Here is a 16,230-nt window from a genome sequence, read left to right on the forward strand (position 1 = left end):
TATAACTCCGCAACAATCCTCAGTCTTTAATGAGCACACATGAACATTCAAACAGGTTTTGAATAAAATTGAATCTATTTAGGAAAGCATGTTCACCACACAGGAATGAAATAATAATGACAACTGGCAAAGAAAAGAAAATTCCTTCCTTATATTACCAATTACAAATTAACGGGCCAGCTAAAACGCACATCGGATTTACACCATTGTAGATAACCTACAACAAAACTCTCACTCTAAAAATGCTTACAATTTACAACCCACTCATACCTTAAAATGCAAAACTTTCATCGTAATTACAGTTTCTTTAAATGCAATACTTACGACCAGAGTTGGGCAAGTTAATGTAATTTAACTTAACCTATATAAGTTAGTTAGTTAAGTTAATTAACTTTTAACTTAACTAGTTAATGATTTAAACAGTATTATTTTAAATATAAATTAACTAGTTTATTTTATATTTATCAAAATAAACTTTTAACTGAACTAGTTAATCTTTTTAAACTGCATTATCTTAACTTTAACTTACCTTTATTAAGTTAAAGTTTAAGTGAGAATCTACTGACACGTCGTTGAACGTGTTTCAATCCACATTAACCTCCTCCAGTAGTTATCAAGCCTTCCTTGCATTACTTTTTCGCTTCAAAACAGAGGATGTTGTGACTTTGAATCTATATTTTTGTCTTGATAGTTCAATTAGAAGTGGAGGAAATCCCAGCCAGACAGACCGACAGAATAATCTTTATTATGTAGCCTTGATAAACTTCTCAATTGATTTGAACTTAAATATTTATTTTTTTATATCAAAATTAACATTAACTTAACCAAGGTTCGGTAAGTTAACTTAACTTAAATTACACTAAAGCTAATTAAAAAATACTCAAAATTAACTTAAAGTTAATTAGTTAATTTTTATAGAAAACGAAATTAACAATAACTTAGCTAGTTAAAAACTTGCCCATCACTGCTTACGATACCGGGATTTTATATAAATCATATCCATAAAAAGAGCTTATTAGTAATAGAAAAAATATATAAATTAGGTATAATGCTTTGTTTCCCAGTAATCAGTGACACAATAGAAATAAATGTGTTAGGGTGTTTAATAATTTGAAAATTTCTTAAAAAGGTTATAAAAATAATATAAAAGATTGATCTTTTCTAAGAAAAAAGTCATATTTAAAAAAGTAAATAAATAAAAATTTCAAGAAAACGTTATTGAATGAAATACCTGCCTCCATTTATTGAAAAAAGGCCAATAAAATTTGGAGTCTTGTAAACAAACAAAACTCCTACTGTAATAGTTAAGGAAGTGACTTGCTAACTTGCCTTATCCCTTCTTGAACCATAATGAAGATACAAACTAAAACTAACTCATTAATTATCTTCTTCCATCATTTACCTAATTCCCTTTTTTAATTCGTATTTAATATACGTTCTCCCTTTCTCTGTTTGTTCAATAATTCGTTTTTGGATTTTTAATTTTTTTGGCGCATTTTCGAATTACCTCAAAAAAAGTTCGAGACACGGGGAATCGATCTTGTTTTGTGAAAATAATCAACATATTATTGAGAAAAAAAATCTTCTCCTCCAGAGCCTAGGAATCTGGTATGATCAGAATGAAACATAGTTCTACGTACGTAACTCAGAATTCTGAACAACTTTTATTTTCATGTCTAAAGTCTCTATATGTCTTCGTTTTTGAAGTGTTAATCTTTTATCGAAGCGTGACGAACGGACATTAGACACACACATAAATTATTTTAATAAAATGTAGGATTGATATATATATATTTATTTTATTATGGATTTTTAAGTCAATTGACATCAAATATAGGCAAGAATTCTTCTTTTAATTGGAGATACTCACAAAGGACTGATTAATTAATGATTGCTAGAATAAGAGAAGCAAAAACATATACTATTATACTGAAATTAATCCATTTCAAATTTGTTTTTGGCACAATTTTTCCATTTTCCAATACCGGGATGGAAAAATCTTGCAGAAGAATAATCATAAATACTAAGGGACACACGGAAAAGATTGGTCACACCAAGGTTAATAGAAATACAAGGTTAGACCATCATGTAATCGGGCATGCTAAAATTTTCAATCTGTTGTATTGTACCGACTGCTGGGTAAGATAGGCAGATTTAGACTAAACACGCAACCACTCATAGTATATGACGTCACTACTGCTAGAAGAATCAATAGCATATCGTTTCGACTGCTGTACGTGTGCACATTTTTCTTTCTTGTTCATCTTTTAATGGATCCTCGTGGTGTTACGTCTCTCCCTGAATTGAGAGTTATTACTTACCTTTGGTTTATTTTTCAAAAAAGGCTTGATAAACTAATAATATACATGTATAGGTTTTAATTAGACATGGTTTAATATCAAAATATTTTCTGATTCCAAATGAATGAAAAATTATTTGCTTATGCCATTTTTTACAAATGATTAGATGTACCAGTATCCACGTCTTGCCACAATTGATTTGTTTCGTTAGCCAACAGATTCATATCTTAAGGGTACACAATTTAAAAAAAAATATCCAAACTAAATATTTAAAAGTTGCTTTTCAGTAAGAAGCTATCTCTAGCTGAGGAGATATTTAAATACGAGGTGTCTTCATAAAGTAAGGTGGCTTGGTATTTGTAGGAAAAAATACATATTTAGTCCTCAACTTTTATGTTGTCTCCTTCAAAGTAATTATCCTCAGATACAATACTCTTGTGCCGACGATTTTTCCAATCCTCAAAGAACTTCTCATAAGCACTTTTCGGTATGGCCTTGAGCTCTTCCTACAATGCAGTCTTCATCTCCTCAATCGTTGCTAATCTCCGTCCTTTTATCCGTCTCTCAAGTTTTGGGAACAAGAAAAAGTCACATGAGCTCAAATCCAGTGAATATAGTGGATGAGGTAATATTGTGTTGTTGTTTTTGGCCAAAAATGCAACCATTCTTTTCTTCAAAATTAAGCAGTTTCGGTACAAACTTCGCTGACACTTGTCTCATTCCTAAAACGTTCGAAAAAAAAAATGATGGCACGAGTCAACCAATATCTCAATATCCTCAGCAACTTCTCTGATAGTGATTCGACTGTTTTCAAAAACAATTTTCTTCACTGCTTCAACGTTTTTATCTATTGTTGACGTGCTTGTGTGTCCAGAGCGAGGCTCGTCATTGGCATTTTACCGCCCATCTTGGAAGAGTTTGTACCACATCTAAACATTTTTTTAAATTTTACTAAGAACAGTTTCACCGTATGTCACTGTTGACATTTTAAGTGTTTTGGAGTTCTTAATTTTATTTTTTATACAAAATTTGATGCAAATTCATTGATCCATATTTTTCAATAGCAAAAAATCGCCGAACACGCAAAATACTTTTAACCGTTATATTCCTCCTAGACATTCTCCAAATTGTCAGGGTTAATATGTTGATTTTCGGTTTCTTTTTTTTAACATGCCCATTCTACGCTGGATTTTCATCATTCTTCATAAGGGTCTCACGGCCTCATCTCACAAAAACAAAAATACGCATTCTATTTTTCTGTCAGCTGTTGATGTTTCTCCTTCTTTTCACCTTATCGGTGTTCTGAAACTAAGATTTGAAATTTTTTATTAATTAATACATAATAATTCTATGGTTGGGAAAAATTATTTAAACATCAACTGATTTTGGGCCTTTTTCTATTTCTTTTTGGATTAAAGGTTGCGTGACAAAATAAAAGTTATGGCATACGTCTTAGACGGCGTTACCTTGCTAACACAAAAATTTACATGGTAGTTTGTTGTCTTTTTTGGAAACTTATGTTTATTTTTCTCCACTTATGAATAATCAGAATGTTGATTGGTTGAATTCTAACGTGTGAAATTTTTTCTACAATTGTTGAACTACCAACTGTTTTTGTACATTTTCTTGTTTCTTTATGGAAGAAGGGCTGTGTGACACAATAAAGGCAACGACGTGCGGATAATTTGTTCTTTATATTACCAATTACAAATTAACGGACCAGCTAAAAAAAATATTGTATTAACATCATTTACTTATTAACATCAGCTGCCTGTTTCATGATTTTGGGGGAGAGAAGAAGAATTACTGCTATATTTAGAGGAGAACCTTCGACATTAAAATAACATTAGAAAAGGAAAACATTGTAAAATTATATTTAAACAAGACTTGGGCTGATATGTCGGATAAAAATAGAAAACCGATACATCAGGGAAAATATCCAATATCTGCATCTTATCGGTATTGGAGGTAATTCTTAGAAAGTTTGATATTCGGTCCGATATTTTATATGATGCAATCAGAAAAAAGACCGGCTCAAATTAATTAATCTTTAAAAAATGTTGTCAGATAAATAAATTAATTGATAGACTACATATTCTCATGACTGAATATATATATGCATATATACTATGGTTAATAGAAATACAAGGTTAGCCAATCATGTAATTGGGATGCTAGAATTTTCAGTTTGATGTACCATCACGACTGCTGGGTAAAAAAGACATATTTTTACAAAACACAAAACTATATACAGTCTATGACGTCACTTTTACTAAAATGTTCAATTTGATGTATCGTACCGACTGCTGGATAAGAAAGGCAGATTTTGACAAAACACACAACCACTCATACACTATGACGTCCATATCAAAAGGTGTGGTGGAAGTCAAATATCAGTTGTACATTTGTTATGGTATAACCTTGTATTTCTATTAACCTTGCCTAACTACTAATTGATTTTGTGCCTTTTTCTAGTTCTTTTCAAAGTAAAGGTTGCGTGACACAATAAATGTAACGACATAAATAATTCTTCAAAAATATCGTTCCTAGGCTACGCTCAGAGGCATCTGCAGGATTACATTGGAATTTTTTTTGAGAAAAAAATATTCAAAAATTAAATTTCATACATTTAATTTCCACAACTATTCAGACAAAAATTAAATATAATGGGGGAAAAAATCAAAAATCCTCAGCTGTTCATATGGAATTAAATTTTTTTGAAAAAAATTTCAAATATTCAATTTTGTGGAAAAATATTTCATTAGCAAACAGGTCTTCAAGCAATTTTTTTTTTTTTTTTGGAAAAAAAAATTCAAAAATTGAATTTCATACCTTTAATTTCCACAACTATTCAGACAAAAATTAAATATAATGGGGAAAAAAAATCAAAAATCCTCAGCTGTTCATATGGAATTAAATTTTTTTGAAAAAAATTTCAAATATTCCATTTTGTGGAAAAATATTTCATTAGCAAACAGGTCTTCAAGCAATTTTTTTTTTTTTTGGAAAAAAAATTCAAAAATTGAATTTCAAATATTGAATTTTTGGAAAAAAAAATTCAAATATAAAATTTTTTGGAAAAAAAAATCAAAAATTCATAGCTATTGATACACTATCAAATTTTTTTGAATTTTTTTTTTTGAAAAATAAATTAAATTTGAAATATTTAATTTTCTAATAAAAAGCAAAACTTCCTTAATTTTAGATCCCCTCCAATCCACCCCCTGTGGACTCTCCTCATCTAAATCTTTTATAATCAATTCATGAATATTCCTCCTACCTAAAAGTCCCAATTACCCATTCTTTCATCAAAGAGCGTTATATTAATGTAAAGTCAGCTTACTAATCAGCATTACCTCTTCAGTACTTCAAATACCCATAAACATAAAAAGCATAATCGATATGTCCAGAAAAGAGTTGTACTTGGGCTATTAATATACATGATTTGTATTTCAGTTGGAACTTGGAGAAGAGGGTAAAAATTATAATGAATGTTACTGTACTTGGTACATTGATACGGTTATAACTTTTTTTTTTTTTTTTGTTATTCCTCCGAAAATATATTATATCATATATGTTTATGTAGTACAGAAGAATCCACGGACGCAGAAGCTCAAAAATATCGATCGCTTATTATTCCTTTCTCTAGCTAGCAAGCTATTATTTTACTACTACACTTCATTTTTGAGTTCTACGCGTGCGCAGATCCACACAGTCAAACCATTTTCTAACTACCGTGTGTTCTCTCAAGACCCCCCCCCCCACCCAAAATTGTATTTTCTTGCTATTAAAAATCTTTATCCTATGTTGTATAAATACATATATTTCGTATCTATCTACTATTATATTATAATATTAGTCTATTTATTTCAACAAAAACGGAGACAGATATATACTTTATTTATAAAATAAAAGTTGTTCCAAATTCTGAGTTACGTACTTGAGGCCCTGTTTCATTTTGATCAGACTAGATTCCTGGGCTCTGGAGGGCAAGTTTTTTTTTCGCTAATAACTTGATTTTTTTTTTTCATAAATCAAGATCAAAGGTCTCTCAAAGTTTTTTTCTAAGGTATAGGTTGCCAATTCGAAAATCCACCAAAAAATGAAATATCCAAAAAACGAATTATTGTATAACGGAAAAAGGGAGAACGAATACTGAATGAGTTTTAAAACAGAAAAAAGAGGATTAGCGAGTCAGTCTTAGTTTTCAAATATTATTTTTTTTTGAAAATAAATGCAAAAACTAAATTTCAAATATTACAATAGTTGAAAAAAAAAATCAAAAATCCACAACTATTCAAAAAAAAAAAGATTTTGAAGAAAAATTTCAAAAATAAAATGTTTTGTAGAAAATTAAAAATATTACATTTTTGGGAAAAAATTTCAAAAATCCACAGTTGTTCGCAAAAAAATAATTTTTTCGCATAACAAAACTCAAAATTTAATTTCAAATATTACATTTTTTAGGGAAAAATCTCAAAAATTTATATCTATTTCAATTTTTGGAAGTTTAATTTTAAAATTAAAGTAATTTTCAAATTTTAAATTTTTTGGAAAAAAAATTAAATTTTTTAGATTTATTTCCAAAAATTAAATTTTTTAGCGAATAGTCGTAGATTTTTGAAAAATATTTAATATTTCTTTCTTTTATTTATTCTTAACAAATATTAAATTTTTGGGAGAAAATTTTCAAATACTTAATACCAAATATTAATTTTTTTCCCGAAAATTTTCAAAAATTAAATACCCAATATTAAATTTTGTGGAAAAAAAAAATTCAAAATCCAAAGTTGTTCACAAAAAATTAAATTTTTTGATGAAAAATTTCAAAAATCTATAGTTATTCAAAGAAAATTAAATTTTTTTGAATTTTTTTTGAAAAAGTAAATTATATTTCAAATATTTATTTTTCTAGTAAAAAGCAAAAATTCCTTTAATTGGGGTGAAAGGGTCTACAGTCCCTCCCCCCACCCCCTGCTGAGACCCCTGAATTCAATTATTACATTATCTTTTCATATTTATTCTAAATTATTTATCTAAAATTATTCCTCGCAATTTTAAATTACTACTTGTATACATATCATATGCTAAAGACTGCTAATGTTTCATTGCCTCTTTCAGAGTTGAACGCAGGGTACACACCGGCGTAAAAGAGAGATCCCATTATTATGTATATGAAACAAATATTGTATGTATGTATGTACTTGTATAGTTTTATACTGTGAGTTGAGGGAGAGTTGGGCTGTCAAAGGCGACAGTTCATCGTCATCATCATCATTAATATCATCCTTGTCGTCTCCTAAAGAGTAGTATCAGCAGTAAACTCCTCATATGGAAGTGTCTCGCTGCAATTTTTCTTACTAGTGTTCGTCCTCAGTGTTTCTTTGTGAATAATTTGTACTTTTTAACAAATTTATTTTATAAAAAACCAACTGGTCTTAACGAATAAATATATTGGACTTACGTTCATCGTTACTCGATCTCTAGTGCGTGTGTTTTGTACCTATGTGATACTACTGACAGATATAAACAACATCTTATTACTAGCCTACATCCTTGTTATAATAATATATACTATTATTTAATTGCTGTGATTATTTATAATTAAAGTGACTGGTTATATCTAATAAATAGCTGTTATTTGCGTCGGCTCTTCACGCTCTGCAATTATTCCTTAAGTTTCTACACTGAATGTCCGTCTTAATTAAATGACATTAGGTGGATCTGCTAGAATGTATGCGAAAGGGAAGTCCACTGGAGCACCGTCTGATGCACAAGCCAGAGAAAAGTAATTTCTCCACAAATATTTACATATATTATTCCGGGAGTTTGCAGGAGATTAATATAAAATATTGTGTCTTATTTACAACATATTATGTTTTGAACTAGTTACGATGTCTGTACAAGTTGCAATTTCTTCATCCTGAAATGCATTATTTAGTTGCAAAATTAGTTATTATAATTACCATCTATTAATTGATACCATAATTTCATTTTGATCTATTAAAATGACGTGGTTAGTATGTACTTATGAACGGTGGATATTTGAACTTTAAAATGTGCCGTAGAATACTTATAACTTAGTTATTTGTATTAAAATAGCCGAAAATTACACCATTAATATATCGATCGTCCATGGAATATTTATTTATTACATTATCCTAATACCAAGTACTATATTGCAACTTGAACAAAATCGCAGCTTGTTCACGACTTGTGTAAACAAACACTTCTACGTCTCAAAGCACCATATTTTATTAGAACATAATTCATGTTAATTGATTAACAAACCTTACATTGATACTATCATTAAATTATAGCTTATTCAAATTATACACTGTGGGCATTTTAACTTTATATTGTACGACAGAATATGTCTCATCAGTGTTCTGAACGTAGATTGGTTGAATTGTCTTTTGAACAATTCCCAACAATTATTTAATAGTTATTCCTTAGTTGGGAAGAATTGTCTAAGGTCCAACTGATTATGGATCTTTTACCCCCGTTTCTTTTCAGATGAAAAGGTTGCGTGATATAATAAAGTTAACGACCTGTTGTTCACAATCGCAACTTGTACACAATTTAAATATATATACCTGAATTTACCCCTAAGGCAGGTTATCGTGTAGGTACACGCAATTTATTTTTAAAAACTTTGCATTTTATAATCTTTAAACCTCTACACCTCTCCCTGTCAAAATAAAGAGGTTCTGTTATTTAAAATATTTCTTGTTAGGTGGAGAGAAAAATCTACGTTATTAATTTTTGTGCTTACTAAATTTAATTTATCATGGCATTTTTCTTCATACATAGTAAACATAAGACACATTTTGAATCACAAAACCTATTCATGTTGATAGAGAAAGTTGCTGAAGTTTTAAGATTATAATATCCAAGGGTTTTAGGAAATATATTGGGTATACGTGCACACCTTAGAGATAAAATACATATATAGAGTGATGATGAGATCGAAGAAGAAGTTGGCGCTCTCGTAGTTGACCAAAACATTCAAATTGTTATAGTAATTAGAGGTGGATTGGGCTAAAATATGAGAATTTATACAATAAAAGTATTATAATATATACTCTTGTGAGCAAAATATATTTGAAACAACAAAATGTAATAAAAAAAATGAAGTAATTATATCACACAACAGTGGCGTCCGCAGGATTACATTTTGGGCCAGTTTTTTTTTTTTTTTTTTTTTTTTGAAAAAATACAATTTTTTGTTCCAATGTATAATTTGGAAGAATGACCTACAGCCCCCCCCCCCGGCGGACGCCCCTGCACAATCAAATCCCGATCAATTTTAATAAAAATCAATTAATTTTGAAGCTTTATATATTGATAAACGTATTTCAATAGGTTTATGATAATTTCTAATGTTGGAGTTTGGTTGATTATAGATTTTAGGTGTTTAGCGTATGTTGGTACGAAATCAATCATAAGAATACGATCTAAAAAAGATATTAGTTGACACTTACAAATAAATAATAATCAATAACGTCAACTTCATCTTATTTTTCATCGGTTGACAAATCGAAAATGTATTCATTATAAAGGAATCCTTTTACACTAGAAATAAATGTCGGGCTGGAAGATTCGGGTCAGGGCTGGGAAAAATTAGGCTTTGACTGCGAGATTTCGAGCTAGGGCCTAGACTGAATCCACCTCTAGTAGTTATACAAAAGTGTTATATGCACGGAATATGGACTCTTTGCCCTGCTTGGGATGAAACAGGTTCTGATTTTAAACATTGAAGAAGAGTATCTGGTTTAGATGATCCTTTAAAAAGAGAAGTAGATTTACTCCCGTTGTCTGATCGTGCTATGTTTTCTTACTTTAAGATTGAAGCTAAATCCTCACTGTATTTTATTGTGCTAGGTAATTTTATTCCAAGTAAATTCATTCCCTATATTTTAACTCCTAGTAATTTCATTCCCAGAGATGTATTCCCTGTAAAATTCAACCCCAGACATTCAATTCCCACTTTAAATATGGATATTTAGTGACGTCATACGGTTTCAATCCTTAGATGAACTTAAAGCAGGTAGAGTAAGTTGTTTCTGCTCAGCCCAAGTAATCAATTTTATCTCTCTGATATTGGGTGAACACCCATGATAGAAGTAGTAACCCGCCTTTACTTGAAACAAAAACCCCTCGTACGTCTCTGATTATAAAAGCTTAAGCATCTACCTTGGTCCTGTTAGAAAGTTGTACATAGGAACATAATGTTTATCAAAACAACTGTAGGGACTTAGTTATTTGAAGAGGTATTAGTTGTAAGAGTCATTTTGAACCCCTAATAAAATAAAAGTACATTATATATTGAACACAAAAGTAAATGCGGATTGGATTTGTATTCTTCCACGAATATTTGTCAATTTTTATTAATAAGTTATTCTGATTAATCTTTTGGAAAATTTTATTCCTCACAATGAAATCATTTGAAGTTGATAGTCTTTAATTTTAAAATCCCATATTGAGGCCAAATTCGGTACCAATAATGAATGAAGGTTATAATCTATTGTTAACATTATTAGAAATTTAAATTCCTCCCGTAAATTTGAATCCAAACCCTTTAATTCATCAAAACATTTAGATTTTCTCTTTTTTCTTAATTCTTTACCAAAATTGTTTTAATGTTAACTTACCATATCTATTGCAATCATTGCTGTACATAGTATACCATAAATGTACTTTTAAGTCAAGGACAAAATGTACCCGAGGGAACCGTTATTATTTACTCATCTGTATCATGCAAATTTTGAGAGGTTAAGAGTAATTTTTTTACAATGTTCCGATGAACAATGTTGTAGAACACATAAGAAAAACATTGTTTTTGTCGCCACCATGGCCACACAGTACGAGAATACTATTGAGATCCCAGAGCTCCTCCGCACAGGATTGTCTTAGAAGGCCATCTGTGAGCAGACTGGGACTTCGAAGAAGACGATTTACAATGTCTCTGTGCGGTTGAAGGCCGGGTAGTACCACAGACACTCTCCAGGAGCAGGCAGGAAACCCTCAGGTTTGTCAATCCCCTGAAGTCGGCCTTAAAGAAAAGACCGAATTCCTCAAGTACTGACATGGCAGGGATGGCGAACAAGTCTCCTTCAGTGGTGTACAGGGCTCTAAAAAAAGACAGGAGGAAAGTCTCTGTGGCATATTCCGCGGCTTTTATTGACAGAACAGCAGAGAAAAGTATTTTCTTATGTGAAGACCTTTACTGTTGACCCTGTCTTCAATAGGAAGAATGATCCAGTTCTGAAATTAGGGAATGTAGCAGAGGAGCACCGATATATCTCCACCCCCAAACACCCTCCTTCAGTGATGATGTTGGACCTGGTTGCATCCAATGGGAAGGCCATGAATTCTGGATCCCTGTAGGATACAGGCTGAAGGCTGATGAGTACGTCAAAATTCTGGACACCAAAGTTATCCCATGGATTTGATGTGTGAACTTCCTTGTCTACTACATTCAATTATATATAAAACCAGATTAAACATCTGTGCGTGCTGATAAAAGACGTAGAGAAACCATGACCTGATTTGTATCAGTCTTAAAAATTGTAAGTCCTTGTTGGTATCAGAGTAGAATTGAAGATCGATAGCGGATTAATTCTTGCCTATGTCCTTAGTTATTTCCTTCTCCTCCCCCCTTTGTCACAGCTGCAGTTCAGGTTATAAACGCAAATTCCACTCAGACATATTTCCCCGAAAATAACTGGTTGTTACCCTAAAAAAATACCATTAAAATGAAAAATTCGTTCAGCCAATCAGAGAGATGGCTTGTTGATTTTAACCAATGGAGCATCAACACTGGAATATACTACTTATGGACCAAACTAAAGCAAGATTAAGTGACTTTGAAATAAAACAAGAATTTCCTGTGCATATTATATAAAAAAAGTTGACATTCAAGTAAAAAAAAATATATATATAGGTTTACTGTGTATTTAAATGTAACAAAATTAAAAATTGGAAATAAGCAAGGTTAATAGAAATACCCAATGATGAAAATCAATTGTAGAATGGGCATGTTAAAAAAAGAAACCGAAAATCAACATGGTAACCCTGACAATTTGAAGAATGTTTTGGAGGAGAGAAAGAATAATGCTCATGACGTTTAATTAGATCAGCTACACTCAGCTGATACAAGAGAGGAAGGAGAAAAGGATATAAACAAAGACATTTACTATAATTACTCTGATGTGGATCCCCAATTCTACCTTTAGTTCAATAAGGACTTACAATTATAACTCCGTAACAACCCTTATGGGTTACACTCCGTCTTTTATGAGTATACAATCTGGTTTTTAAATATATTTGAATCTATTTAGGAAAGCATGTTCAATACTCAGGAATTAAATAATACTACCAATTACAAATTAACGGGAAGCTGTAAAACACTCTGGATTTACATGTAAGGGTATATCAAATTTTGTGAATCCGGTTTGTATTTCTATTAACTTTGAAAGAACTGGTTTTGAAAATAATGAACTCCTTATATTTAAATTTGTAATGTTATCCATGATGAAAAAGGGCTGGGCATTCCTGATCTAGACACTTTTGTTAAAATATCTTATTTGAACATTATTGACTGTGTACCCACTTACATTCAAGTTGTTAATGTTATAAACAATTCCTATGCATAATTAGTTCTCCCAGGGCATGCTTTATAAATTATGATTTTATGGCTTGAGATTCCACAATATGTACACGATTTGCAAAAGAAAAAAATATGTGCAAATAACACTTGTGGTCTTTTTTCGTCAATACATACATATTAAACCATATTCTATAATGATAACTTTTCGAAATTATGTTTTTTAATAACCCCCTCTCCCCCTGATTTTGCATGAAAAAAATAAAATTAAACAATTTGCTTATACTATACCCATAAAAATATCGTATATTTTGATATTCAAAAGGTTTTCAATATCTACTTAATCACGTTTTAACCACTTTTACAAATCTTTTCAGATTGGCCCTCTATGTTTATGAGTACTTGCTCCACGTTGGAGCTCAAAAAGCAGCTCAAACGTTTTTGAATGAAGTAAGTCGTTTTATTGCTATTTTTCTTGATGTGAGGCTTAACTAACCTATACTTTTTAAGATTCGATGGGAAAAAAACATCACATTAGGAGAACCTCCAGGCTTTTTACACTCGTGGTGGTGGTAAGTGGTGTTGATTTATTCTTAAAATAGTCGGATGATTTATTTGATTTGATTAGTGTTTTTTGGGATCTGTACTGCGCTGCTCCAGAGCGAAGGGATACATGCGATCACAGTAGTGAGGCTAAGGCATTTCATGACTATGTAAGACCATAATGAGTACTATTATTGCTTAAGTCGTGTGTCTAACTTTTACTATTTTTAGGGTTTTGTGAATTCCGGCTACAGTGTAAATGGCCTTCCTCCTCATGTAAGTTAATTATCAATTCGTGTAAAATTGAGTCATTTAATATATTTCCATCTCCCTTCAGCATCCAGGTAATCCCATGATGGCTGGTGGAATGCCACCAAGAATGACACCTCCTAGAGGACCTGGGCCTATGGGAGGAGGACCCATGGGTCCATATGGAATGCGAGGTCCACCTCCAGGTCATATGGCTCCAATGGGCGGCCGTCCTCCATGGCCACCAAATGCTGTAAGTCAATTATTGTAATTATCTCTTTGTATGTGTATTGTAGCATTAAAATATCTCATATTAAAGGCTGGAATGTCCCCTGGTGGTTATCCTGGCCCTCCAAGTGCATCTTCACAACCAGGATCTAGTACTCCAATCATGCCAAGTCCGCAAGACTCAAATAACTCTTCGGGAGATAATATGTACACATTGATGAAGCCTGCTGGAGCTGGTAACAACATGCCTGGGGTAGGTCACAAGAACTTATAGTTTCTTTGGGAAATAGTAATACATTTATTTGCGTAGGATATGTGTGGTGGCCCACCATCTGGTCCTGAAGTTGGAGGACCTTTAGGAGGGCCTGGTGGTGGTCCAGGGGGTCCACCAGGTCCTCCTGGAAATGGGGGAGGTAATGGGAATACTATGCTGAACGGAGATACATTGGATAATATGAAGAGCTCACCCGCACCCGGAACACCAAGAGGAGTTGAAGAGTCGGGAAATCTGAATGAATTTGGAATGGGAAGTGGCGGAGGATCATTTGGAGGAGAAGTTGTTAAAAATGTAAATAATAGACTCAATACAAATTACCTCCAGGCGTAGTCTCAACATTCAGCTCTTTATATATGCATATTTTTTTTTTCTATCTTTGCGTTTATTGTTTTGCCTTGTGTTTTTTTATTTTTTAATAAAATTAAAAAAAATTGATTTTCAGTCTTATTTGACTTTCTTTTTTGAAGTATCCAAGTGTCATTAAGAAAATATAATTATTCAATGGCTTCTTTTTTATGAAAGGAATAAAAATGAACATACTTGAGATCCAAACCTATCTCTCTCTCTCTCTCTCTTTTAAACTAACTGGAAGCAGTTATATAAATTTAATTAAAACTTTAATTTATATCTACTTACTTTTTAAGTATACAAAAAACCTTTTTTACATGGGAAAAGTCCTAAAATGTCTTCATATTTTATGTTTCAGGACCAGAATGAATCTGCTGCAATCCAAAAGATAAAAGAAAGTATGCAAGAAGAAGCTAAAAGATTCGAAAAGGATGGTGAACATTCGGATTACTTCATGCAGTAAAGAGTCCTTGGATATTATCCTCTCATTCTCCAAGGAACTTATGTTAGACTCTTAAATAAATATATACAATTGACCAAAGGTTTTATGTGTCAGTCAGGATGTACCAAATATTTTGAATATGTTATAGTATGATTTTTTCCCGTTTTATTTCCCCCCCACCCTCTCTAGTTTCACTTTGATTTATTAATTATGTAATCTAAACTTTAGACTTTTATACCATCTCTTTTATTAGTCAATTTTGATTTTTGTGTTACTTCTTATATATAAACATATTATATACTTTTTTCTCTCGTTAAAAACTGTTCATATTACTTGTACGTACTATAATGTTAATTAATTATCGAACGCGCATTATTATATCATTACATATAATCTTTAAAAAAAAGACAATTTCAGCAATGACGATATAATATTATTTTTAACTGTTTGTTATGATATAGTAATTCATCATAATAGCTGATGAAATACTCCACTTTCTTTTAAATGTCTAACTTACTCATGATCATTTAGAGTCCTATACTTAACTGCGGTTTTCTAAATGATCCACACGCTAAATTTGAATACTGTGATTCCTCAGAATAAAAGACGCAAGAGTCATGTAGCTCGGACTAAAGGACTATGGAAAGAGCGGTTAAAGAAAAAAGAAACAATTCAATCAAAAGATAAGGAAGACTATGTTAATAACACCCAGAGCCCTATAGGTCTCTGCTAACACCGATCTATAATATCGTGTTATAGTTGTGATGTAATCGCCCTTATTTTTCTCTTTTCACTACGGGGGAGACGTCCTTTTCAAACTGGCTGCGTGTCTGGAGGAACATGTAGCAGTTTCTAATTTTAAGCTAATCAGAATTGAGAACTACTAAATTCTACCTTCCTTGCCTTGAGTGTCCAATTTTTGCCTAGAGTCCTTTAAGCTCAGACTACTGTTTTCGAATGACATTCCCTTTTATTAGCCACTATTTGCACTCATGTTCTAATAGGGAAACCATTCATCTTCTTTTTGTGACTAGATTCCGAAAGGGGGTTCCATATTTTGAACACTAGCGACTCGACTTGATAACACAATCAAAGACTAGACTCGAAGTGCTCTTTCTATTTCTGAAGTGAAAACATACAAGGACTTGTACTTGTTACCAAAGACTTAAGATTCGACTTATGCTCTGGGAGAGTTTAAATTTACAAGAACTCAAAAGAAACGGACTTTTAAACT

At 31.6% G+C, this 16,230-nt stretch overlaps 1 protein-coding gene across 2 annotated transcripts; it reads left to right on the plus strand.

Annotated features, from left to right (window-relative positions):
- The first annotated feature begins 7,490 nt into the window (after positions 1 to 7,490).
- Positions 7,491 to 15,316, plus strand: Ssdp (Sequence-specific single-stranded DNA-binding protein). 2 transcript variants are annotated; one of them, XM_040723593.2, is made up of 9 exons: positions 7,491 to 8,088; positions 13,287 to 13,359; positions 13,420 to 13,481; positions 13,538 to 13,622; positions 13,684 to 13,728; positions 13,790 to 13,954; positions 14,021 to 14,182; positions 14,240 to 14,497; positions 14,913 to 15,316. In XM_040723593.2, the coding sequence occupies exons 1-9, from the start codon at positions 8,009 to 8,011 to the stop codon at positions 15,015 to 15,017; spliced, it is 1,035 nt and encodes a 344-aa protein (XP_040579527.1). In that variant the 5' UTR covers positions 7,491 to 8,008; the 3' UTR covers positions 15,018 to 15,316. The 2 variants fall into 2 exon arrangements, with proteins under 2 accessions (XP_040579527.1, XP_071749300.1); XM_071893199.1 differs by lacking the exon at positions 7,491 to 8,088 and adding an exon at positions 12,240 to 12,726.
- The last annotated feature ends 914 nt before the right edge of the window (positions 15,317 to 16,230 follow it).

This window comes from Lepeophtheirus salmonis, chromosome 13 (genome assembly GCF_016086655.4).
Source record: "Lepeophtheirus salmonis chromosome 13, UVic_Lsal_1.4, whole genome shotgun sequence".
NCBI classification, from domain to species: domain Eukaryota; kingdom Metazoa; phylum Arthropoda; class Copepoda; order Siphonostomatoida; family Caligidae; genus Lepeophtheirus; species Lepeophtheirus salmonis.